The following is a 27,472-nucleotide window of genomic DNA, read 5'->3' on the forward strand; positions in this document are numbered from 1 at the left end:
CCCGCTTTGACGAATTTGTCTCATAAGCCAAGACGCATGAGAATCTGTCATCTAGATTGATTTCTAAATAGTTTTGACAAACCATTTGGGGGTCCCACTGTACATACAATACACGAGGCAGCCTAGTCATCTATTAGGGGATCTTATGTATATTTGGCACCTTTCTACTTTGAAGATACTCAAAGCGCTTTACCACTGTGTCCTCATTCGGCTACTAATGACTAACAATTGGGGGTTCAGTATTTTGCTCAAGGGCTCCTCGACATAGTCTCCCAGGAGATCTGGATCCAAACCACAGCCTTTTTATTGGTCGATGACCAGTGTACCACCTGAGTCATACTGACCTGTATCCCACTTTTGCCATTGCACGTGTAAATTTCTCATATTTGGGTGCGTCAAAAAAATAAAAAATATATATATATTAAAAAAAGCCTACCATGTAGGAATATGATTCTTAAAAGAGTCACTCAGGAGTTACATAAAATAAAGTCCACTCTTTTTGCAGTGTGAAGTGTAATTGCCAGGCTGTCAGGTCACCGAGGCATCATTAAACATACTCCGGAATGGTTTAATTAATCTAATTAGGAGACTAAGCTCCTAGTTAGCTTTAGCTAGTGATGGCGCGCAGGGTTCCCAACAGTTTGCTGCAACAGCACTCTGAAAAAGACCAAAGTGACATTTTCTGAGGATAAACAAATTAAAAATTTAAAAACAAGTGGAAAACATGGACGATGTTGACCCAAATTCCACACTGCCACCAGTGGATTTGTTTGTCAACCACAAAATGTTGATGTCACTGGTAAGATTTTCACTGCCTGAAGCCGACTTTACATGTGTATTTTTTTTGGGGGGTGGGGTTGTTGATAGTAAGGATTTTCAAGGTAAACAGAAAGTTTATTTTAGCATCAGAGCAGAGCTCGAATGACACAATAAAATCATATCAGGCTCTAAACTTGGCAAATCTATCGAATAGGGATGGCTGGGTAGCATTACCAAGTTTCTGTAACGGGCTTTTATTTTAAGGTAATAGTGTCATGCTTAACATATATTTTGTGCTTCAATTTACTTTGAGGTATGATTAAAACTCAGGAAGTTCTCAGTTTTATTTTGCGCCGTCGACTTATTACAAATGAATCCTAAATCTGAGTGAGTTGTTTGTTTTATTTTGAACTTAAATTCTATTTTGTAGAGTGACTCTTCTGGGTTTTGTCAGAATTAAATGAAACGTCTTGTTAAAATTATTTAACATTGCTTTAATCAAAATATAACGTATGAAAAGTACTAGCAGTATCAATTACTGTGTATCGGTGGTTACTCAAACGTTAATGATGAAAACAAGCAATATGGTGGAAGGTGGCACGATGCTGAGCTGTGTATTACTGTAACACTCACTTTTTGTTCAGTGCGTTTTCATGACGCATGGCTGTTTTTTCTTTTCTTACGCTGTTTAACTGTTGGTGCCACTGAAGCATTATTCAGTAGACTTAAAACGTCACCCTCATATGCAGACCTCACTGCCGTTTGTTTGCCTTTCTATAAACACTAGACAATGACCAGCCATCTTGTTATCATACGTCATTATGTGCAGTGTTCATGATGTGACTGCACAATGCTGGGTTGCTCTGTTATTGCATCTTACCAGAGATGCAAAAAATGTCTCCTGAAACTTTCCAATCCAATTACCGTCCGCGTTTCTCCAGCTTTGTTGTCCAAATGTGTGATGCAGCTGGCCCAAGTCTTGGCATGGCAGATTTACATGCAAGACATCCCAGGCACATCTGTTTGCTCTTATCCCGATCATCCAGCCTCTTTCCAAGCCCCAATAGCAATCAGCCTAGCTGTGATTTGCAAAGAAAGTACTTCATGTCCCTGGTTCGTTCTCATGTTGAATTGCACTACAGGGTGCCTGCCTGCGTTATAAGAGTGATTTGACTGCATTTTCGAGTGATTTAACAAAATCTACTTGCGCGTCACATACTTTAATTGGTAAATAACACTGGTCAACAACAAATTTTAATCACTGATGGCTTTAAATGTCCCTTGTTATGACGCTGATTACAAAAATGTCTGGGGTTTTTTTCCAAGCACGTCAGGTTTTTGAGATATTTTAAATTTTTGTTTTTAAGTTTGACCTATAAATATGACCAATTCAGACATGCATTATTCCAACTACCGAACCTACCGTATTTTCACAACCATAGAGCGCACTGCATTATTTGGTGCAGGCATGACAAAACATACTTTAGCTCATCATGCAGTCAAGCTAAAAGATAAGCTAGCATACTTGCTAGCATGTTTTTTTTTAAAGGCAGCAGGAGGAAAACTGACTTTGGTTGTACATTATTGAATTATTGAACAATGTACTCACATTAGTTTTTTCATCAGTCCTCATCCACAAATCCATCAAAGTCCTCGTCTTCTGTATCAGAAATGGCCAGACAATGGCTTCAAAGTCAGTTGATCACAATGCCGATGTAGGCAGGTCACTAGCCACGCTTTTACAACAAAACCAAATTTTCACCCGTCATCAACAGAACAACATACAAGCAAACAATGAAACAACCAAAACAAGGAACAACAAAATACAATCAACACAAAACATGTATCTCTCTTGCCATTCATATCCCAAGTGCAGCAAAGCATTCTGGGGGTGCTTCAGCCTCAGCCAATCAGATGGCTGAGAGATGTCGTGAGTCGTTTGTTGTGTATAGGTTAATCTAACCTATTACAGTTTATATTGTTGAGGATTCAGCCAATCAGATAGCTGGTTAGATGTCGTAAGTGGTGTGCTTTGGGCAGCGTCTGTTGTGTAAAGGTTAATCTACTACTACTACGACAACGTGGACAGCGGTCCTTTTATCCAGCTTTCTCTCGCACGCACATACTGGTCTGTTGTCACCTGACTGTTGTCTCAAACCGTCACCAATGGAGGGTGCTCAGAGGGCGCACTGTGTAATGCTCCCAGTCAGTCCAGCGCTCTATAGTCGAACTCGGACCACACATAAGGCGCTCCACATTATAAGGCACACCGTACATTTCGGACCGTCCAATTTGGGACTTTTGGGTGCGCCCTATGGTCGTGGAAATGAGGTGATCCTTATTTTCGAAATAGCACTAAATATCTTACATGTTATTGCATGCATAATATGTTTCCTTTAAGAAAGCCATTGCTCAGTTATAACGTAACAGTGTTCTTAAGGAACTTCACAGCCAAGGAACATCGTCGCAATGCTCATCTTGGCTTTGCTCATTGATTGATAATGCATTTAAATCAGGTATAAAAATTCATGTTGATAATTGTAGAGTAGCCAAGTAGCTTTTATTGTCTTTGTTTTGTGTTAGAATGAAAATAAAGCACAACAATAATGAAGAGTGCACTGTTGATTGAAGAAATGGCAAAGGATCACAGCTAGCACCCCTTAAATTGGATGCAATTATTTTTAGTTCATTTTGCCCAATCTAATATCAATGCTCGCCTGCCGGCTTGGCATGTCCTTTCTGCTAGGACTTGCCAAAATCCAAAAGGCTCTCTGAAGTATTAATCAGACTGAGCGATGCCCAGAGCTTCTTTCCTTCCACCTAATATGGGCCAAGCTAACTGCTGAACGTTAGGGCAGTGATGTTGCCAGCAGAGGAAATGGATTTTTGATGGCTTAACGCTCAGATGACTGGAAAAAAGGATGGTAACGTCAGTCAAAGATGCTGTGACATTTCAGCTGTTCAAAGTGGAGACAGAAACTTTTGTTTGCTTGCTGTTTTATTTTTTTTTATTTTTTTTATTAGAGTCCCACAGAACAGGAGGTATGGCATATCTCAAAAATATAAGGATGTCTTTTTTTCAAGTTGATAATTTCTTCATAAAACATACAGGAACTCCTCTTCCAATTGAGCATGTAACGCACACAGAATGTTGTCCAGTTACTATTTGGAGTGGAATAGTTCACAAATTCCACAGTATGGTTCGTATCTCGGTTGTGTGCTTGCAGTTTTCAGTTTGGCTCGGAAAAATGTGATTGTCTTGTATTGCTAGACTAGTGAAACTATATGTTCACATCTTCATTGTGAATTACTGTTATTGTTATTGTATTATTTTTTTTAATTATTATTTTTTTCTGCCAGCGGCATAAATGCGCATAACAAATAAATGGCTGGCGTCGGGCCAAATCGTCGTACCTCCAAAATCATTACTTTTCAAGAGACCCCAAAAACAGAGTGCTCAACTGTGAACATTGCATCGCTAAGGAGAGCAAGCCATTTTCAACATTTTACATTGGTCAATAATTTATTAACATACCAGGAATATAATCTGACCAATCGTAGAGATTTGTGAAAAAATGCAAAATTACACAAATTGTGTCATAGGAGTTTTGCAAGTCATTTTTCTTGTTAAAACCCATTGAAACATAAAACTGCAAATGGGAGTTAATGTTGGAAAACGTTGGTATGTTATTCATTCTATATTTGTGCATGTTTTACTTTTTATTCGGTTTAATCTTGTTTTATAGCCCTTGCGAAGCTTTGTTTACATTTGGTGTATATATTTTTTGCCAAGCAACTAATCAATCAATCCCTTTATTCATACCCAGTGGGCAATTAAAAGATACGGTGAGTAACAGTACAATCACAAATAAGTAATCCATATTACATAAATACACTTAAAATCCAACATAACTCGTGTTTGAAGCGCTGAGATGACACCATATTGAAGAAAGGAGGGATTGGAGTTTAGCAGAGAAGTCACCGAAGGAATAAATGTAGACTTCGTTCTTAGATTCCGACAACCCACACACTGCGGCCTGTGCCCAGAGGGCAACCACTCAAACAAAATGAACAGAACATGAGCAAGGTCTCTAAGGATCCTATAGGAAACCCTCATGGCCTGTTGGTAGCACAGCACAGGACGAGATCTCAGTGGTTGGCCAATGATTTTAGAACATTTATTGCTCTGTTCTGCTGAGATCAGTTTTGCACAGCGACAGACTAAAACCAACAAACAGATGAAAATGAACTAATCATTAGTTTTAAGCACTAGTATGCATACTCTTTGTGATATGCTTGATTAGTTTACTGTGATTTATTCGTTTTTTTTGTAGGAGCAGTGTGACTGAATTTATTTATGTCTGGTGTATTTCAGTATCAGGTCTCACGGGGCGATTAGTGGTCATCGCTATACGTGGTTATAACCTCTCGTCATCCGGTCAGGTGTTCCACCCGAAAGGGTAAACAGCTTTTGATTGCTGAAGCAGCTAGCTAGTGGCGTTACACGTACGGATGTTTTTGTGTCTTTTTGGAAACCAGTTCGAGTTTAAATGGACACTGAAATGTTTGTAAAGGAAAACAAATGGCCAAAGTGTTTGACCCAGACTTGAATTCATCAGACACAGTAACAATCAGCGCATCATTTAGGTTATCCAGGTGCTACACCTCAGTGGCTTCATGCTCTACACCGTCAAGCCAAATTTTCTGGAAGGTTTCCAAAAAGCGTTCACTTTGTGGAGTGAGTTAAAACCGTGTTGTAAGATTTTTATGATTTGACACAGTTTGATCTTAAACCTGCAGGTTTGTGAGCTCTGTGAGATAATTCAGATACCATACCTGCCGGTTTGTGTTACTTTTCTTCTGCCCTCTATTGTGTATTTGTCAGGCTTAAACATCCTCTGCCCCTTAATTTTGGGATGTCCCCTGTACTATTGTAAATATAATTTACTGTAACAGACAATAGAGCAAGGAAGTTTGTGTTTGCGCTTCAACCCACCTCTCCCGGCCACCCAGATGATGTTATCCAAGTTATAATCTAGCTGTGATCGCAATCAATTCAACTGGTAGCAACATTTATTCCTACATTATGTCATCACTTCTTAGAAAGACACGTCTGAACAGGCCCATAGAAAACAAGCAGGATGATAAAAGCAGCCGTCATTTACCCAGTATAATAGCCATACTCTTGTTCAATGACCTTTCTGTCTTCATATGGAACAAACAAAAAACTGCAACCAGTAAATATTATTTGCTGGGGCACTGTTCCCCTTCCTCTCCTGCCCACCACTGGCTGGCACTTACCCATGCATTGTTTCAGATCCCAATTGGAGGAAAGGAGTTATTTTGTGATCATTTGAAAGTTTTGAATTTGATCAAATGGCCATGACATGTGGGGATCCCTTAAAGGTCAGTTCATGGAACCCTTTTGTTCAGTACCGTATGCTACCGTTGGGTCAGATTCTTTTGAACTCCAATGTTGATGACACATTTCATTTCAAATAAGGTGTTGTGTCTCCAGTAGACATGAATATTGTAATGATGTTCTTACTTGACTGCTTCAAAAGAGCATCTCATAGCTGCATCTCGGGTTCTGACCCGAACAAAGAAGTCAGCAGATATTACTCGCGTTCTAGAGGCTTTACACCGCCGAATAGAATAGAATCGCTGACTGGTCTAGGTCTTGATTAAATTAACAAAATGCTTATAGAATATAAACCCAGTCAGGTGGAGCACAAAGCAAACAAGTGAAGCAGCATTTAGCTGTTATGCTGCACAAAAATAAAATGAGCTGCCAACAGAAGTGAAGTCAGCCCCAAATGCGAATGTCTTTATATACAGGTTAATAACCTGGATTTAAACCTTTTGCTCTTTTGTTTTAAATTGTCTTTTAAATACGTGAAATACATCCTGTGACCTTTTGTATGAAATGCGCTATATGAATAGAGTTTACATTACTTTCAAAGTGTCCATATGAACATATTTGCGACACAATTTGAGTGTAATTCGGCAACATTGTGAGGATGTACTGTTATTAAGTGTCAATACTTTTTAATATAATTGCGCGCAGTTATTTTTTTTCACACTTCAGGGCTGCATTTCCGCAAGTAAAAGTTGCTTGTTTACAAAATGTGTACTTTTTGTTGGCCTAGCAGTATATTGAACAGGATGTCCACTGGCTTACATGAAACGACCACTCTCACAAAATTTGCTAATTTCAGCAAGACACGAGATTTGTTTTCATCCTTTTGATGTTTTGACAGTATTTTATGCACATTTACTAAGATAAATTGAGGGGATTTTTTTTTGGGGGGGGGGGGGTTGCACTTGAATGGAAAATGTAATTTTCTCTTTTTCTATTACTTTGTACGATAAAGTCCTACTGCCACAAGAATAAAGCCCTCTGAGGACATAAACTCCTTTCTCTCACTAATGACCTATTCTTAAGTGTGGCCCGAATATTACTTCACATCATATGATTGTGCACGTAGTCCATTATCATTAATAAATAAAGTCTATCCTCTCACATAGCACAGAGTGATCATACTCGGAAAATTCAAGCTCTGTGTATTATGCATACTTGAAGATGGTATGGATGACCTGGCGTGAGTGTAGCCTAAAATGTCTTTGTAAGCATAATGAACTGAAGTTTAGCCAAACTTTTTGCAAATGCTATCTTCCCACATTTAGCTGCTCAGCTGGTTACCACTGAGGTTCATATTGTATACCAGCAGGCAACAGTCACTGTAGTTTGGCTGACATTGAAGCCTCAACTGTGTTGTTTCATCACTTCCCAGTGTATTTGGCCTCTATCCTCTCATATGGACCACGCACTTATAGGGTTCTGCTGTACCAGCCAGCAATGACAAAATGCTTAGGTTTGTAAAAAACTACTTTATTGATAACTCTATCCTCTAGGCGTGTGCATTTCTCCACAAAAGACAATTCGATATGCTTTTCGATAAATGGAGTACGAAAGAATTCAAGGACGGTTTGATTTTAAAGTGTAACAATTAAATTATGTTCAACTCAGTGAAATTACAATTCCATTTGATATATGGAACAGTTCGAGAGGGTGTGATGCAAATGTTTCCATTTTACATATATTTGAATTAACTTGTCAGTACTGTAAATGTGTCATTTCTTTCTAAGATGGTTCTCTCCAATTAAAAAAAAAAGTACTTGATATATTTTAAGTATAAAGTTATTTTACTCCCCTACTACCCATGATTAGTGTGCATGCATATAAGAAAGTGTTGTTAATCTTGTTGGACAGGTTGATGAACTGAAGGTGTGACAAAAGATAACAGACCTGTTTTACACCATACTATTTTTTGTTGTTGTTGTGCAACATGAAAGCAAGCCATAGTGCATGGTGCGAAAAGGGTGGATTCTTAATTTAATCACAGATAATTTTTATTTATTTATTTTTTTTTTTTGCAATGAAGTGAACATCAGCCTTGGAATGTAACATTATTGCATCATCAGTGTGAATGTTATTAGGGATAGACCGATTATCGGCCGGGCCTATTATCAGTGTGCATATTCTGCATTTTATTATTAAGAATAATAAACTTGAAGCGACGTACCTAAGGAACGTGTTAAAATTTGTCAAGGAATGCTTCCAAAATCTATTGTCCAGTTAAGCGTCAGGTTTTCTTGCAGAAAATAACAACAAATAGCTGTTCTACTAAGAACTAAATTACTTGTCATAAATGGATAGAATCTCTTCGTAACTGTACTTATCATTGAAAGTGATATTCTGTGTTGAAGCAGGATCAACTGCTTGTACAAAGTAGTATGAGTTGTGTTGATCTACTTACTTTCCTAATTCCTAATTAAATTATTAAAATCTTGGCAAATTTTTGCAACTGTGCCAGATTTTGCATGTCATCTCCCAAAACATAAAGTTGCTGTATTTGTGAGACTTACGTCAGCCATCTTTTGCCTATGGGCCAAAGTCTTTTTCACTGACACGGTTTTCTTTTTCCTCTATTCTTAAGATGTGGCGAATGGCAGTACAGGCTACAGGCCACCACCAAGGACCAAGGAGGTGGTCATCAATGGCCAAACTGTCAAACTGAAGTACTGTTTCACTTGCAAAATCTTCAGACCCCCACGTGCCTCTCACTGCAGCCTCTGTGATAATTGTGTGGGTGAGTGAAACATTTCACACGACGGGTTTTAGTGTCTTCTTTATTATCGCCAGCACATACGATACAAACTGCATGACTGATGGCATGCCCCTTGCAGCACTGCTCCAACTAAAAGAATATTGATGATCAGATTGACAGATTACAGACGCCCATCCAGTCCATCCATCCATTTTCTACATTCCCACTTCCGCCTATCCCACAGCAACCAGAGGGCCCAGTCTGAATGGTCTCTAGGGATTGCTGTGATATTTCTTCTCGTACTACTGTACAATTATAATTCTCAGGAATGAACAGACTGTTGCCCTAGGCCATATCATAACTTCCACAATAATACCAACATTATCTTTTTAACAAAATGAAATATACCACAATATTGACTATCGTAAGTGACATACTTACATAAGACATTTTCTCTTGTGCTAGCACACGTAACAAAAGCTCAAGTTGTAACATGTTGTGAGAGTGAGCACCAGCATATCAGTCTCTGGTTACAATAATTTTATGCTGCACAGGAGACTATTCAATCCCGTCCAAAAGCTTTGGGACTGCCAGGTCAGTTCATTTAGGTTGCAGCTAAAAAGATTAATCTGAGACAAAAGTTCAGAATTCCATCTTTTATTTCAAGGTATTTACATCTAGATTGACTCAGTAGATAGCACTGTTTGTTTTAGCCCACCCACTTTTCAAGTGTGCAAAAGTATTTGACTGATACGTGCTTCTTTCTTTTGAAGCTGAGAGAATCGGGAAAATTAATCTATCCTGTTGCACAAACATTTGGCGTAGCCAAAATTACCATTTGGAATTTTCTGAAAAAGAAAGAAGAAAGAAACGAATGGTGTACTGAGCAACACACATTGAACAAGTTGGACATCAACAACAGCACAATAAAAACAAAGGAATTGACCTTGCTGTTCCGATACTACGTCGGCCCCACACAACCTCCCACCCCATCGATTACCACCCCAAGAGCAATATATATAGGGCTGGCTGATTATATGATTGAGAATCTTGATATTACTCGACCACCCTCGTATTTACTTCATCTCACGCGGCAGAAATGTGCGGTGACTGCAGCCCATCAGAGTCCAGCTTTTCCTTCTAACTCTGGTTTGCACGTTGAACTAAGCAAAATCCACCTTCTCAAATCAGGATTTCCCTTAATTGTGTTTATACTTTGAACACTTGCTCATCCAACGGTCTCTGCACACCCCTGATCCACAGTCAGTCTCTTATTTCAAGTCATCTCTGGATAACAGCGTTCTGGCTTTTCGAAACCATCTCCTGCTTGCACACTTTTACAACCCCATACATGCCCTCAAAAAGTCTTCAATCTCGTCATATCTAAAGGTCGTAGTTTAGTCGCAGTCGCTCTTCCACTGTACCACAGCTATTTTTCCATGAGCTAGTGTACATAACTTGTCTATTTTTCACATTGTGTGTCTATTTTGCCAAGACCCCGTGGGACACTTCACTTTGGCCCACATTTTGCACAGATGTGGATTCCCACTGTGTAGTTCCATGCTCTGAAGTAACTAGGGTGTCACAAAGTACATTCAAACAAGCAATCTCGTTTCTTTACGTGAAGCCATGGATAATTGCCTCATGAACACTGCTTTGTGTGCGTGCGTGTGTGTGTGTGTATATAAATGTGAATACTGTATATGCAGTATTTATATATGTACTGTATATCCATTGCTGGTTTTTTAATTTTTACTGGAGTCTCTATCTCTCTCTCTCACTCTCTCTCTCGCTTAATGCAAAGGGCTGCCAGTTTGATACAAACTCATGAAATAACAAATTAGTTCAAATTATGTCTAATAATAATGTTACCATAAAATCCCGTGTATAATAAATTAGGGTAAATATTTTGCACCACAGAGTACTGAGTTCAAATTCCAATCACATAATCGGATCGGGACATCCATAGTTCTTTGTTTTTAGAGGTATATTTGATTTGGAAATAAATTAAAATAAAAAAATTTTAAAAATTATTTTGGGATATTTGATCTGTATCTTTGTCACTGGAGAATATGCTGCATTCTGCAGTTTCATTCAGAAGAGACAAGGGGAAACATTCTTTCTCATTAAACAAAAACGCTACTAATTGTGAATCTGGTAACCAAAATCGCAAAAATTGCTTGTGTGTGGCCCAAAAATGGCCTGGATTAATGATTTTTTTTTCTTTCCCTATCCACACAGAGCGTTTTGACCACCACTGTCCCTGGGTTGGGAACTGCGTGGGAAGGAGGAACTACCGCTTCTTCTATATGTTCATCCTTTCGCTGTCCTTCCTCACCATATTCATCTTTGCCTTTGTCATCACACACATCATTTTACGTAGTGAGTAGAACACACAAATGCACTCATAGGCAAATTAAATCATGGATATGTATGTATGTATACGCAGACATTTGTCTGCGCTTGTGCGTTGTCATCCTCTATATCACCAAGGGACATTAAATTGGAATGTCAATTTAAGTGGACGCTCTGCCTAGCATTTTCTGCTGTCAATATCTCATATGTGTGTGTCTCTACAACTCAACACTTGACACTGTCAGATAGGGCTGGGCGATGGATAAAATAATAATCCCGATTATTTTTGATTGATATGGAAATCATGATTGACAAAAAATATTATTTATTGATTTCAAACCTTGATATGTATTCAACTGCTCAAAACTACCATCATACCCTCATGCTCATTCATACGTGCACATTGAACACTTTAGTCCCCCCCCCCACGCCCCCCCCCAATGTACAAATTGACCTTGTAAATACCATGTGAAATTCAAGCCGCTTGTGTTTTCTTTCTGCTGCAGCCACATCTTTGCTTCAACCACACCTTTTTGTTGCATTGCATCATTGCACACATACAAAACCGTGAAATATTATCTCCCTCATCTCTTTATTGTATTTATTTAATCTTTTTTTTTGTTGTACTAATTCTAAGTATTGGTATTTGCTTTTGTGCCATATCATGAGGAAATGTGTTTGTGTATGACAATAGAAAATCCTCGAATCCATGAAAACTCAAATATTAATGTAACTTGAATGAACGACGACAAAATAAATTAGTAACAAAGTAAAATAAAAATATACTAAAATAATAGCAAAGAAAAAATATTGAGTAAAAATAAATACCAGCTGTTCCTGCTGTGTGCATGGTCACCTCTTAAATATATGCTCACACTAACATAAGAAAGTTGCGATTGATTTCGCTTCAATAATGTATCTTGTTTTTTTAAACATTGGAAAAAATGTTTTTGAGCATCGTTATATTACCTGCACGAATGTTTTCCTGCAGCGTTTGTGTGTGAATTTTCGTTGTTTGGAGGAGCATCACTCCCAGAGCTCGATGCTAATTTACCGTTAGCATGTCAATGGGACTTCAGCATTAGCATCTGTGATGTTTTAAAAACAAAGCATGTCTTGTATTTAAACATACGTTTATAATTATGTTTTTCTTTATTTTTACCGTGAACTCCAACACAGATGTCATTAAAAAATGTTCACTCTTTTAATGCCAGCCATTTAAAAGCGATAACCCATTAAGTGCCAGCCTATTTAGAGCATCTTGTGTTTCTTGTGTTTCATGAGTATGTAAATACAGAGGCTACCGTGAAAGGTTAGACTTTCTTATTTCATCACAAATTATCTACCTTATTTCATTTTTAGTAATCAGCAGTAGAATATATGTTGGTTTCACCCAAATCACATATTTTGTGCCCAAAAAAACACAGAAGACACACTTTTTGTCAAATGACATGCACAAAGTGATTTTTACGCTCATAATTTTTACTTAAGTGGCCAGTCAAACCTCTGTTTGTGACGGAAAAGTAATGTATTCACAAATATCACCAGTGGTGATATTTTTAGATTTACAATTATTGTCATACTCAGTGTACAACGAGATTGGGGAGCTCCCTTCTCAAGTGGAATATAACAAATAATTTAATTAAATATACCAATTAAATTAACGAAATATTAAATAATTAACTCAATCTGCCATGTTCACAAGCGTCAACATTGTTTTGATACACGGTGAGCGCATACAAAAGACACCCAATGTTGCCATTTGCTGGCCATAGTGTTGTTAACTTTTGCAGCTTGATGATCAAACCTGAGACATGTCTCCACCCTTTCCCATGAAAATATGTAGTTGGCAGCAATTAACGTCGAAGGCGCTTCTTGTTTGGATTCATGTTGACCATAATTGCCGTTGACAACGTTCAGAGTTAAGCACGTTCAGGTAGGGCATAACCACAATGTCACACGCTTGCTTTGCAAGCAACACGCGGCATTCAGAATCCATTCATAACGTCTGGAACTTGCACACACACACACACACACACACACACACACACACACCATTCACCTTGATACCTTAATTGTTTTACTTTGGTTATAATGTTTTTAAGATGGAGCGAACCCAAAATCGAAATCACAATTACATTTAATTGCCCAGCCCTACTGTAAAAGCTATATGATCATTTCACGTCCCATGTTGAACACGATTGCATTTTCCTTTACGGAGTCTTTTCTTCTCTATTTCTTTCAGGCACTCATCGAGGTGGGTTCCTCAATGCTCTTAAAGATAGCCCAGCCAGATATCCTTTCACTGCAACTTGAGGTTTGCCTTATATTGTCAAACGTTGTTTTTCTTTCTTTTTGCTATCAGCTGTTGTTCTTTGGCTGTCCTTGAGTTTTCATACAGTTTTATGCAAAAGTTACAGTAAATGCACATCTTATTCCTCCTGTTTCAGTGGTCCTATCCATCATGTAGACAACTCCTTTCTCTGTGTCTCACACTCCCATCCCTCTTCACAGAGGCTGTGCAATTGTTAGTATGTTTTAGACATAGTAAGCTGCGGTTGCAACAATTTCCGCATAAATCTGCTTGTTTTCTCAATGCTGTCCGTGGAAACTCTTGTGAAATGATTCACAGTCCCAGCCTGTAAAAAGAGAAGTTTCTCTTGAACTGTTGTTTCCACATTGTATTGTACGTAATTCATGATATTGAAGGAAGTAGAAGTGATCAATTGTAGATATTGTCTTCCTTTCCTCGCAGCTTGACTGATTAGGGGTCTCGAGTGAACGTCATTCTTTTCCATACAAACCTGTTTTCAGAATCGTCCACTCTAAAGTCAATTGCCCTGATGTCGCTTATCACTACATCCATTAGTCTTCTTTTAAGTCTTGCCTTAGTTCTCTTGCCTGGCAACTCCATCTAGGAATGGGAACCGAAGAAGGTACTTTTTGGGTATGGGCTAATTTGAGTCAATACTCCTGAGCACCAATTTACGTAAAATTGGTGCATCTTTATAATTTTCAGCTGCGCGGCTGGAGAACATGTGTCGTCTTTCCATGACGCACTTGAACGCAGCAGTGCACGCCCACTAACATAATGATAATCACGGAGGATTTTACATGCACGAAAAATACATTTCTGGGTTTGGAAGTAAACGAGACTTGGTCGCTAAAGTTTATGAGGTAGATTTTTGCAATGGTGAAGCCTTGCACTGCCTAGCATAGTTTATTTGAGCCATCGGGGGTGGGTGGATGGTGGATAGACATCCCGGTGCTGGCGCAGAGCGGTGGCTGCCGATGTCCCCGGGTCCACACAATCAGTGCAGGGTTGAGATGGAGGTGCGCGGGCTGTCTTCCCTTTCATCTGTGCAGGGAGCAAGGCCAGTGTCACCTGTCTCTGCCCGGTGCCAACTCTGCTCTAATTTTCCTTATTCATCAACTCCTTGAAGTATTTTATTTCCATCTATCCAGCACACTAATGGCAGGAAGCAACACATTTCCTTCTCTATCCATCCTTAATCACCCTAACCTGATGCACACGATTCCCATCACTACCTCTCTGTCTGGCCAACCTCTATAGCTCTTTCTCTTGCTGTTTATTGTTCAATTTGCAATACAGGTCATCATAGGCTTCTTGTTTGCCTTTCTCAGTCCTTCCTTGTATACCCTTGCATTTCCTGGTCCCGTCACCCACAAGTATTCTTCTCTCCTTTCCTAACAGAAGACATGCCTAGCATTCTCTTGCCTCGCTCTCTGTTCACCTTGGATGTAGTGGTTAGGTCTTCTGAATGTTCTTCCTGCCCACCAAGAGCATTTCTTACCTCTTCTCTGAAAGGCGCATAACTCTCTTACTTTTTCACCTTCCACCACATGATTTTCTACTCTGCCTTTGTCACATCCAACTTGTCTACAACATTCAACATAGCACCCTCAATTTCAAGAATGCCCCTCATCACGTGATCTGACACTCTTTTCACCTCCAAGACTTTCCTTAAGTAACTTTTGAAGATAATCATACTCAGTTTAATAAAAAAAATAAAATCATTTGAATCCTGCTCTAAACTTGTATAGCCTTACTTCCTTTCACTTGCTCTTCTGAACAAACAGTATACCTTTCTGACACGCAACATGTCAACCAACTCCCTCGCTTTTCCTGCCCGAGTGCTAACATTCAAAGTTGCTACTTTAAGATTTAGGCTCTGTGCTTTCCTCTTTTCTTTCTGACTACGGACACTTTCCTTCTCTGTGTTATCCTCGACCCACTGTACCTAAATTTCCACCGGTACCCTATGGGTTAACTGTGGTCACGGTTGTCAAAGGCCGAGATGAAATTACTCGCGTGAACACCCATAATTGTTGGGCAAAGTTTTACGCAAGGTGCCCTTCCTGATGCAACATTTGCATTTATCCAGGCTTGGGACTGACCTACGTTTTGCACTAGCTGGTGCTCCACAGGGCTCCATTTATAGAAAGCATCATCAACTCCTTATTTCTTAACATCTTTTGACAGAATCCCTTTGTTGTTGGTATTCTTCTTTGTGGTTTGGAGTTTGTCATGAGTCAAGACTGTCATTGTTTATCATCTGTCATGTTGTTTCCCACCTGAAATGAATGCAGGGCTCAGATGATTTTTTTAATCTCCAATACGACATTGTTCCCATTCACTTAAAGCCTTATATAATCAACAGATTCATATTCAATCCAAAACCAAGAACACGCACCATTATCAAATCTAGTGGAGCACCAAGAGCTCTCTTTTCCTGCCATCTTCTCAATGGCTGAGTGCCATAACAGTTTGTCTGGCAGAGAAATGAGTGACAAACTGAACTGAGATGGGCTTGTCCAGCAGCACTTGAATAAAATGTGTGCTTGAATCAATATACTGTGATTATGACAGTCCTTTCTACGAGATGAGTGATGTTATGTTCTTTAGAAGAGAGCACACAGCACAGTGGTTTGAGGTGGGCTCTATGTGAAAAGGGTGAGAGAAGGAGACAGTCAGCTCGATTTAGTCTGAGTCTTTGCGGACTGATATGCTTCATTTATGTTTAGCGCATGCAACAGTATGCCTAAAGAGGCCTGCAGGGATTTTTCTCTGCTCCATGTTTTTGTTCGCCTCTTTGTTGATTTCATTTGAGGGATTACAGAATGCACTATGCTAACATTTGCCAAGGGATATGGTAGGTCACTTGCAAGGCTTGAACGTGTTCACTGTATTCATAAGCTCAATGTGAAGCAGAGCAAATGCACAATGTTTTTATTCTTAGTTAAGTGAAGTGATAAACAAACGTGTGTCCATGCTGCACTGTCAATTCTTGAGTTCTTTGTGTTCATAGCGTGTTCATTAACTACTGAAAGGTTTCTTCCTTGACTGCACCGTGTCACTGTGTTGGAGGTGGTGGTGTGTTTCTTCTCTGTGTGGTCTATCGTTGGCCTTTCAGGTTTCCATACGTACCTTATCAGCTCCAACCAGACCACCAATGAAGACGTAAGTACAGAATATAATGCATATGCACACGCATGCACACATATGTATTTATTTGCTTTGTCCAGTGTACATCTGGGTGATGTTCTTGTGGATATACTTTGTAGTAGGAGCTTTTGTCAATTGTAATTATTGTTTTGCCTTTTCAACAAATATTTGCTTACTATTAGATTAAACTAAAAGTGCTAGATACAATTTCTTTCAGGGGTAACTACATTGCCACAAAAAAAAGGTGGATAATGGGTGAGTGAGGGCATTCAATTGTTTAGTGCTGGTGAAATGTCGACCAAAATAGCATTCAGCATTTGCCACCGGACACCAGATTGACTGGCAATTAAATTTGTTATAAATGGTTCCTGGTGAGAATATATTTTATTTTTGAAATTGTAGTGTCACTACAATGAAAAATCTTTTCGCACTACCCTTAATTTTGTACTCTGATATAGTAGTGCCCACTATTATTATGATTATTTTTATGACTATTATTATGACTATTATTACTATTATTATTATTATTATTATTATTTTCTATTGATCTGCCTGTCAAAGCTTGATCTAGGCTCCACACAAACTGCAAGTCTAGACACTGCACATGATCTGTGAGCCAGCTAAATCTGTAACTGATGTCTCCTCCAGATAAAAGGTTCGTGGTCTTCTAAAAGAGGGAAGGACAACTATAATCCATACAGCCATGGCAACATAGTCACTAATTGCTGTGCAGCGCTGTGTGGACCTCTGCCACCGAGGTATGATGTCTATCACTGAAGATTTATCATAACTGTCCCATGAGTACAAAACATTTCACACTCAGGAAAAGGGGTGTTGAGTTGGCTGGAACTGCTAAAGTAGGGCTGATGTGAGCGGCTGCTTTGGCTTGAGCCGCCTGCAGCCTTTTTGCTCTCCTTAGCCACTAAGACTGCAAGAGCAGAATGGATTTCAAGCACATCCTCGACAAATCCCAGCTCAAAGTCTGTAAAATTGATTTGATCTCACGCTTTTGCTGTTTACATGATTAAAAAACAAACAAAACAGACAAACACTAGACCAGACGTGGGCAAAGAATGGCCCGGGGTCCACATCTGGCATGTCCACAGTCTCTCACCAGCCCTCACAATGTCCATGAGGTCAAAGTAAAACATAAAACCTATAATGCTTTTATTTTACGTGCACATGTGCAGACGCTAGTAAAATGCAAGGTAGCAAGCAAGAGCTTTTACTTATCCAACCCCTCTAGCAATTCAGTTGTTAAAGTTGTATTGTATATTGTATTTAGACACTTTTTCAACCACTGGAGTGATTATTTAAAAAAAACTAAAAAAGCGGCTAGCTAGTTTAATTCCCGCTAAGAAACATGGAAGTGGATTCAGTTAGCAAAGGCGTTGCTGCTGTGGTCGCAAAAGCAACGATTGATCAACATCTTGTAAACACTTGACCCGAGATATATGCTTGCACGCATTCAAGGGTGTTAGAATGGCACAATCATATCAGAGTTTTTAATGTGTCCAAAGTTAAGTTAAGATATTGCATACATCATGTAGGTATTGTGCTATATAAATAAAGTTGTATTGTAGTGTATAGTATTGTGTGCACTTTATAAAAATCATTAATTCTAATTTATTGTAAAATATTCTTGCAACCACCTAAAATACGGTTTGCGGGCGTTGCCGTTCCTGGGGTCCCTAGTTTGTTGATCACTGCTTTTCCACATCAGTGGAGATGTATTTTTTATTTTTTTGCACAATCCATTATTAGCATTGTTTTGACCCATCACAACAATGTGTCAACAATACAGAGAGCCCCCATTTCCACCAGTAATTCATAAACCCCAATTTTAGTTGGAAGTAAAAACTAATTGCAATCATCGGAAAATCCTTTTCAACCCACTGTATTATCAATTTAATACACTAAAAATACAACATATTTAATGTTTAATCTGATGAATATTTTTGAGTTTTTTTGTTTGTTTTTTTTACAGATATTCTCTCATTTTTAATTTCAACTTCAACACATTTAAAAAGTCTAGGAAAGTTGAGGAATGCTTAAAAAAAAAACTTTGGAACACAACACACAAGTAAAACATCAAGCAAGAATGAGAAATAATTCCACCTTCAAAGCAAGCAACAATTTCCTGTCCTCAATTTCCAAACGCCTATTGAGGGTTGATAAATAGAAAGGTGATGCAACACAGTGGTAAACATGTCCCTCTTACATCTTTTTTTGTTTCAGGCATCAAATTAAAAATGAGTGAAGAGTTGCCGAGAAAAAAAAAAAAAAAAAAGGACATTTGTCTGCCTGAGCATTTTATATATTGTCTTTTTAATGTATTCAGTTGAATAGAGGTTGAAATGGATTTGCAAATCATTGGATTCCGTTTTAGCTCCGTGTTACACAACTTCCTAACTTCATTGGAATTGGAGTTTGTAATATCAAAGAATGAATAGCCACCCATAATATTTTGCTCTTCTCTTTCTATAGTCTCATTGACCGACGTGGCTTCATCCAGCTTGACACGCCACAGCTGGCACCGCCAACCAACGGCATCACTGTGTACGGCTCCACACAGTCTCAACAGAGCCACATGGTAAGATGTTCACCTGCTGCTTCTGTCACAGTTGTACGAGATGGACATAAAAATGCATATTGAGGTCTATACTCGTTTTTAAAAGTATGTTCAATGCATTGTCCTTTGGTTGGAACATAAACTGCTTTTTGGGTGACTGATAACTAACTTCTTGCAAAATGAATGAAGATTTAACCAACTTTTACATGCAGACTGATAGCTAAGTGGAGTTATTTCTGCCGAATTGAATTGCATTGCATTCCCTTTTCAGGGAATGATTGAATATAGATATCTGATGATTTAAGGGAAGATATTTGTATTTTTTTTGCGTGAATACATACATTTTTAAATGGGTACATGTACATTTATCGCAGCAGTTTTGTTCCACACCACCCGTGCAACAGACGAATTCAGTGAGTTTCAGGTGTTACTTTTGTCAGTCAGGTTGGCCAGCCTCACATACTGTACTGTAGAACAGGTGACGAATGTTTGCATACCAGCGACTAGTAGGTCTGGCCTGTTGAGTGTTGTGAAAGTTATTATTAGGTGGCTGTTACTGTCAGAATATTAGCCACTGTGCTGTTCAGTGACGCCCTCAATTGAATTTGGAAGAATATTTGTGAAAAAACATTAACATTCATCAGTTTGAACATTAAATCTTGTCTTTAATTGTGCATTCAGTTGAATATAGATTGAGTGTCTGTAAATTGATGACTGCCCTAAGTATTTTTGGGGGGAGATTTCTTGTGGTGGTGTATAGATTCATTCTGTTTCAAGTGACATGTTTTACCCGAATGAAATTCCCAAACATGAATTCACAAAAATAAGGCTGAAACATGCCGCAACTGGTGAATGACATTTTACCTCACGTATTAATTGAGTCAATTATTTAAGTTTTAGGTGGCAATGTAGCAAAAAAAAAAAAATGGACAAAAAGAAACAAAAACGACCATACCTTTAGAGTTAAACATCTACAATCTCATCTTTTAGGTCGATGAGACTGACACAAACAGGTGAGATAGCCTGCTATGCTTTGTCAGTCTTTTTTCTTCGTCTGACACCTCTTCCATCTGGAGCTCGACTTCGTAGCTGCTTAGTGCCACCATGGCTCATTGAGGTCGCCGTTGGGTTGAGGGTTGCGGAAGTCTGGGAATTTTTAAATGGAAAACCTTCCATGTGAATTTACAGAACTAAACCAGGAAATGACAAAACTGAAGGTTGGTTCTACATAGGGAGTGGTATAGTCGGGGGAAATGTTTTTTAGAGAACCGTAATCCTAACTGAGACAGGCCTATTTCATGCAGGTTACATTCGTAACTTGACTTTTTAGTTAGGAGCAATCACTTTTTTTTTTTTGGGGGGGGGGGGAAGCCAAATTTGAGCTAAAACCTGCTTCAGATATCCCGCCCCACAAGTGGCATGAAAAAAGGAGACTATCACGGTATGATAATGCCCTCACATGTAGGCATGGCGGAGCGCTCAATTTTGCATGGATGACTGCTTATGACAAAATGAAATAGTTATATTAAAGCTTGAATATGATACCTTTATGATTCCCCTCATTTCAAATGAATTCCCAGAAAATCAGATCAATTTCCATGTAATGTTTCCCACTTGGAATATTTCCAAAATTCCCCATCTTAACTTCCCATGGAAATTTACTGGAATTTTTTCACATCGTCGCAACTTGTGTCACCGCATGAATCTCAGAATAGTCATGCCTCAAACCTGTTCTCCTGCTCCACTTTTAGGGGTATAAGCAGAGATCAATAGGCAGCAACTGACTTTTCAACTTTACCCACTTGAGCTTTTTTTCCTGGTGTACCGGTTCTTTGTGGGTACATTCTAATGAGGGTACTAAAATCTTGTTCTTTGCTTTTTTTCCCCCCTCCTTCATCTATTCTCTCTTGCTTCTCCCTTATCCGCCATCACCTCCATGTTCCCGTTTTCTCTTTCGCCCGCTCCTCCTCGGACTTCTGTCATCTGCTTTCAGTGTGACCAAGACCAGTGCATTCAGAGCACTAAATTCGTTTTGCAGGCCGCTGCCACGCCACTCCTCCAGCAGCAGAGCAGCGATCCAGTCATCATGACAGCCTCCCCGGAAAACGGAGGAGCCCTCCCCAGCCGCACTTCGCTCGGGCTGGGTGGCCCTTGCATTTCACTCCCCCTCGGGCAGCCCAGCCCTCCAACCTCCACGGCAAGCCTTAGCTGCCAAGAGTCCACCGACATGCTGCCAATTCACACGCACGGCCACTCTCACAACCATAGTCGCCCTCTCCAGGACCAGGTTCCACACCACCACTTTCTCACGCCAGAGGATCTGCCTTCACCTCCAGGTATGCTTCCCTGCAACAGCCCCCTGGGTCACAGCCACACAGTGCAGGCCGGCTTTTACAATCCGGCCAGCCAGGACTCGCTGCACGAGGACTCTGTCAGAGGACTGGTCAAGCTCAGCTCTGTCTGATAATAAAACTGAAACTCAATTGACATGCACCCAGCCCCGAAAACGTGCCACTTTCTGACCATAGAGCACTCAACTTGGGTTTCAGGTTCCCATCAATGCCATGGTTGGAAGTCAGAGACTGATAGAGTACCTGAATCCAACCCAAGTGAGAGCAAGCCACCTCAGCCAACATCTTGCCAAACACGTTTCTTGCTCCCCTTTGAACCTAAAGGGAAATCTTTCCTCCTCTAATGTGCCCAATGTTTTTTTTTCCAAATTGGTGTGTCTGTTAGTCTCAGACATTTCAAGCAAAAAATGTATACATTTTTGACAGTTCTTGACATTTTTGGGTAAAAAAAAAAAAAAAAAAAAAACTCAACTTCTGTCAGTTTCACAGTTTTTCCCCTCCCCCATCAGACAGTCTGAAGCTTGGTTTATGCTTGATGCATCCGTGAGGGTCACAAAATGTCGTCATTTCTGCAATTGTGCGGCAACCGCATTGCCCAATTTTCCTCCCGGGGCATCTATGAAAATTTGTAACTACGCAGATAGATCCCAAGCAGAGAAACATGGTGGACGAGTAAGAGCTGTTGCAAACAACAGTTTTCTTCTTCCCAACTCTTCATTTAGTTTGATAAATGGATGTAGACTGTTCACACATTTTTTTTGTTCCTGTTGTTGATGTTAAAAAAAAAAAGCTTTACTACTTCAATTGTGGTGAAGTGTTGTTCATATGCCCTAGACCAGGGATCACCAATGTTTTAGATATTTCACACCTCCAACACACCTGATTCAAATGATCAGCTCTGCAGAAGCCTGATAATGATCCTGATCATTTGAATCAGATATGTTGGAGGAGGAAAGCATCCAAAACATGCAGACTCGTAGTAGCCAGGGAGAATATCACATGGCTCACAGCACGGGCATAAATGCTGCAAAGGTTGTCAGCATGATTTCACGTCTCATTTCTGCACAGAACGTGCGTCAAGTACAAACCAAGCTTTATGTGTATTTGCCTGTTGCTGATTGGACAGTATTTTCTCTGCCTTCTTTCCTATGTGCACTCTCAGCAGTCGCAATGGTTGATGTCACCCTATTGCATATCATTCTACTTTTTTACGTGGGGGTGGGGGATGACAGTTGTATTGTACCATGGTTCTTAAAAAAATGTATATTTCCTGTGGATATAAATAAATCACCTACTTTTTACCAGATGCCAGATTGTTCAAGTTCCTAACTTGTGCAGCGACGACACCAGACTTGTAAAGGCCCAATGGCCTTCGAACAAACCTTCTTAAGTTTGTAGTACTCGTCTGACACCTTGTGGCTGATTGGGTGAGGTGCAGTTTACCAAACATTTGCCCAAAACTGTTGACACTAATGTGTGCATTAGAATTAAGTTTCATGCCAATTATGGGTGTACTCCGCCTACAGCCCGAAGACAGCTGGGATATGCTCCAGCACGCCCGCAACCCTCATGAGAAGAAGCTGCTTAGATAATGGATGGATGGAAATATTTTATCATTGCAAGAATCAACATGTGCCTGAGTCCATAAAACTTAATACATTTTAGGTAGGAAAATACACTTTTTTCTAATTGATAATTTTAGGATTGAATCCATGTTAACATTAAATTAAATTACGGTCCCTTTTGCAGTAGCAAATGGCACATCTTTTCTCTGTTCTTTTTACAAAGGCGATAGTGATTCAAAGTGCAAAGTGAAGAACATTGTTCATTTATTCATCCAAGTATTAAAGCCCCCACAGTGTGATTGTTCTTCACCAGTGCAAATTACAAAAGAGAACACCCCTTGGACTGTGTCAATTACACTCATCTTTGTAATGGATTGTTACCCCAAAAAAGGCTTTTTGTGTGTTTATTGTCTTAATAATGATTGGAAAAATAATGTTGGTTAACAAGGTGCTTTCATTATCTAGCAGTGACATCGGGCTACTGGTGATGCTGCAGCACATGCTGAGAAAAATGAGCGACAAAATTATTTTATTCAGCAGTCTTTTTTTTTTTTTTTTATGTTGTGAAGTCACTGCGCACAGATTTAAAGTCACAAATTCCAGCAGCTATACTTAATGCTCCACTGCACAAATACAAAATATAAGAAATTGTATATGGTTGCCAGGATGGCCGAGTGGTCTAAGGCGCCGCGTTCAGGACCCAGTCTCCCCAGGAGGCCTGGGTTCGAATCTCGAATTTCCCCATTGTGGGACTAATAAAGGGCAAATTATTATTATTATTATTATTATTGTTTTCTTCTTTCTTAGAATCAAGAGTCATTACCTTCCATTTGTGGTATGACTTCTGAGTCTCCATCACAGAGTATTGTAACAGTAAAGGCAAAGTTGTAGGGAACATTTTAAGAATCTTAACCGTAATGGCAAGTAAAAACAAGACACTCTTGATATACAATACTTATGAGAAAGGATGAAATAACGTCAGCTCAAGCTCTGAAATAAATGAGAAACAGAATTTTGAGAAAGAAGTGTGAGACAAAAGCCAAGGAGAGGAGCTGTGTGGATCACCACAGTTTGACGTCCATGAGCTCCAGGTCTCCCATTATCTCCAGCAGGTCGATGGTGCTCAGGTCCTGGACTCGATGTTTGAACTCAAACAAGTGCAAGCCGTTCACTGCCAGCTTGAACTGATGTGCCTGGCAGAGGAGGAGTATCTGACAAAAGATGATATGATCCTCAATTACAAGCGCTTTATTAAAAAAAAAAAATAAAAGATGTCATTTACCTCAAAATACTCTCCGGGAGAAAAAGGGAAAAAGACTAACTCCCTCTCCTCCTGACCCCAGGATTCATTCAGGTACGAGTTCCTGATGAACGCGCTGGATTTCATGCGAGGGTTCAGGTGAAGAGCGATGCTCTGCGTTCTGCTGTTGCAGAGGTTCACTGTAATACTGCAAGACGGTTGGAGCAGAAGATTACTCAACTGACCAGCTTTTGCGTTCTCAGACAAAAATCTGCATCATGTAGTGGTTACCTGTGAGGATACATGCTGATCTGTCCTTTGATAGTAATATGCTGCCCGGGGCTCAGGCCTTTTAGTATACTGCCTTTGTACGGAAGACTCTAAAAGGCGGTAGGACAACACTTTAACTCACAAGATTCTTGATCATCTCACACTACATGGACTAAATTATTGGGGAAACACAGGCATTACACCTTGGAAATGACATTTGATGGGGAAAAAAACTCTTCTCGGAACACTTTCTTATTGCCCTTTTATCCAGAAGAACATTGGACAACATTGAAGGAGATAATTGCCATGGATAGATGAGCCTCACTAACGATATATCCCCGTGCTTTTTGTCCATACAGTGTATCACACTGATGTTTTTCGGCTTCAAATGGACATGATGATGGATTGACAGGAGCATGCGTTAAAACATAATCAAGCAGAAAACTTTCATGCCGTATTTTTCAGACTATACGTAAATCCGGATTATTGTTTTGGGAGAAAATTCTTTTACAAAGACCAGAACAGTAGACTCGCAGCCAAATTCACCGTTCAGAAACTCAAGAGCATTGTTCAAATCTGCGATACGGTCATTCAGAGTGCTCCAAAAAAGTAGAACCACAGTCCAGAGTTTCAGGCAATACCACTGGAAACACTTCAGACTGGTTTATAGCATAGGCTGCGTTTGGAAATTAGTGGGAGGGAAGCATGCTCTGCCTCGCCACACAAATTATGAAAAAAAAATCAAAAATTGTGACTCATAGTCAGTATCATTGCTGTGTTTTGGAATAGTGACCCCTGTAATATTTTTACAATTCTGAGCTTCAACTTTCATTACAAACTGTGAGCAATCAGGCAAAAATGTTTATAGGTTGGTGGCAAAAAGGAAGAAACTCACCAAGTCACCAGACTCTGAGTGTATTGCCTGAAAATGAGAGACAAACAGCAACCTATTGTAAGTCACATTGAAGGCAAACTGAAGTTATGCAAGGACAAGGAAAAACTCACAGAATTGGGGATGTAGCCTATAGCCTGCACTTGGACATTCCCAGACACAGAAAATGTGTTGATCCTGTTTAGTGGGATTCTATGTTTGTATTCCAGGAGGTGCGCTCCATTTACTGCTACCTGTTTGTGAAAAAAATGCTGTCAATAAAAAGAAATGTGCTGCACTAAGGAACATTCGATTAGCCCTTCTGTCTCACAGTTGCCCTTATGTCCAAATCTCTTACCTTGAAGGCGTCCTCGTGCACGAGGATGATGGTCTCGAATGGGGCCCCGCGTTTATAGGGCAGCTGCTGCAGCGTCTCCTCTTGGCCCCAATTCTCTTGCAGCATGGAGTTGCATCGCACACAGGGCGAGCCCTTGAAGCATGGGCTGAAGTGCAAGGCCACATCAGAAGGCGGCCTGGTACTGCCGCCGCAGGACAGGTCAATCTGAAACCTCAAGAGACCACGCACGCCAAGGCATTACGCCACTCCAAAAAACATTTCAACAGGCGAGGTATACAGGAATCCAACTCATATTTGCTCTTCAATATTCACAGAGCCACCTACTGATGTCAACCTCCAACTACAGGAAGTTCTGGCAAGTACCGGATCGCCAAATGAACACATCTTGTAAGTGTTAACAATGACAACAACATTTATTGTTTTGACTGTCAAGCTATTTAAATGTCTGATTTTTACTTTCCACTGTATTTTATGTACAACAGTTTATATGCAGCTTTTGGTGTTTTTAAAGTGCTCTATAAATAAATAAATAAATAATTGGTCACATGATAAAGGCTCTCCCACTCGATGGCACCGCACAATACAACTATTTGCATAGCGCATTTCACTGCAGCTGCAACTCAGCGTTTATCATAGAGTATAACAAAATACATAAATAAACTTTTGTGACATTTTTATTTAGCGGCGTGCCTTGGAATGTTTGTGCATGCAAGTACGAGTACATTTACAGTATTTCCGCATTGTGAACTATGTCCTTGGCTGGTTAAATGTCGGGAAACAACAAGATTAGAGTTTGTGCATCCAAATGCCGCTGTTGTGTTTATCACAGGTCACCTGTCGGCATTTGAAGGTACAGTGCCTTGAATGATGATGATCTCTCCAGGGTGCAGACCTCCAGGTATCGATCCTGTATATGGGATCACCTGAGGTGGAGAGGTAAGACCACTTAATACAGTATTGGGTAAATTACGAGATTCACATTGAGCTATTAACGACAACGTCTCGTCCAGTGAATCTTTAAGCAGACATTAACCACTTAATATGTGGTGGTCGCGACTGGGACGTAGTATTGTAATAACAATGCAATACGCATCTCACCGGCTTCAGGACACTAAGCTTCGCATTTGCCACCGACATCGAGCTTCCCGTGTCGGTCCACAAACAGTTTGTTCGAGACAAAACAATAGAGGGAGGAAGTTTTGCGATTAAATATCACCCTTTAGATCATCCAGCGTTAAATTGGGATTAGTCCAAAGTGACGCCATGCGAGCCTCTGAAGTTACGCATGCGCAGATCTGACACGTGACAATAAACGCCTGTTAAAGACAACAGAGGCCGTTTGTAACCATCAGTAAACCACTACTGGTAGATATGCCACCCCGCAGCACATTATTTGAAAGTTACATTTCAGTGAAATTGTTGAAACGACGCAAGTATTCTAAAGAAAGTAAAATTGAAACGGCCAAGCCCCGTCCCCCTGTTCACCAAACTTCTTTCATTTCTATGCGGAACAATTGATTGACAGTTCTCCAAGCCAATCAAGTGTAGCCTAT

At 39.8% G+C, this 27,472-nt stretch overlaps 2 protein-coding genes across 4 annotated transcripts in view; one reads left to right on the forward strand and one right to left on the reverse strand.

The window, feature by feature from the left end:
• zdhhc14 (zDHHC palmitoyltransferase 14) overlaps positions 1 to 22,921 on the forward strand; it is a 34,596-nt gene extending 11,675 nt beyond the window's left edge. The window contains exons 4-10 of one of the 3 annotated variants that reach the window (XM_088318903.1): positions 8,760 to 8,912; positions 11,112 to 11,252; positions 13,471 to 13,519; positions 16,605 to 16,707; positions 17,341 to 17,450; positions 19,180 to 19,285; positions 21,258 to 22,921. In XM_088318903.1, coding sequence (XP_088175029.1) covers positions 8,760 to 8,912; positions 11,112 to 11,252; positions 13,471 to 13,519; positions 16,605 to 16,707; positions 17,341 to 17,450; positions 19,180 to 19,285; positions 21,258 to 21,728 — 1,133 coding nt within the window. In that variant the 3' untranslated portion in view covers positions 21,729 to 22,921. The remainder of the gene's footprint in view (positions 1 to 8,759; positions 8,913 to 11,111; positions 11,253 to 13,470; positions 13,520 to 16,604; positions 16,708 to 17,340; positions 17,451 to 19,179; positions 19,286 to 21,257) is intronic. The other 2 variants (XM_088318912.1, XM_088318920.1) reach the window with 2 other exon arrangements.
• A 1,051-nt stretch (positions 22,922 to 23,972) lies between these two features.
• LOC148343324 (galectin-8-like) lies at positions 23,973 to 27,383 on the reverse strand. Its single transcript, XM_088318930.1, has 8 exons — positions 27,018 to 27,383; positions 26,754 to 26,842; positions 25,920 to 26,130; positions 25,696 to 25,815; positions 25,586 to 25,612; positions 24,712 to 24,800; positions 24,463 to 24,628; positions 23,973 to 24,391 (listed from the first exon to the last, which is right to left on the reverse strand). Exons 1-8 carry the CDS (start codon positions 27,054 to 27,056, stop codon positions 24,242 to 24,244), a joined length of 891 nt encoding a protein of 296 aa, XP_088175056.1. The 5' UTR covers positions 27,057 to 27,383; the 3' UTR covers positions 23,973 to 24,241.
• Positions 27,384 to 27,472: the final 89 nt, after the last annotated feature.

The sequence above is a fragment of the Idiotropiscis lumnitzeri genome, chromosome 1, assembly GCF_059441095.1.
Source record: "Idiotropiscis lumnitzeri isolate Australia: NSW breed Sydney's pygmy pipehorse chromosome 1, RoL_Ilum_1.0, whole genome shotgun sequence".
Lineage (NCBI taxonomy): Eukaryota > Metazoa > Chordata > Actinopteri > Syngnathiformes > Syngnathidae > Idiotropiscis > Idiotropiscis lumnitzeri.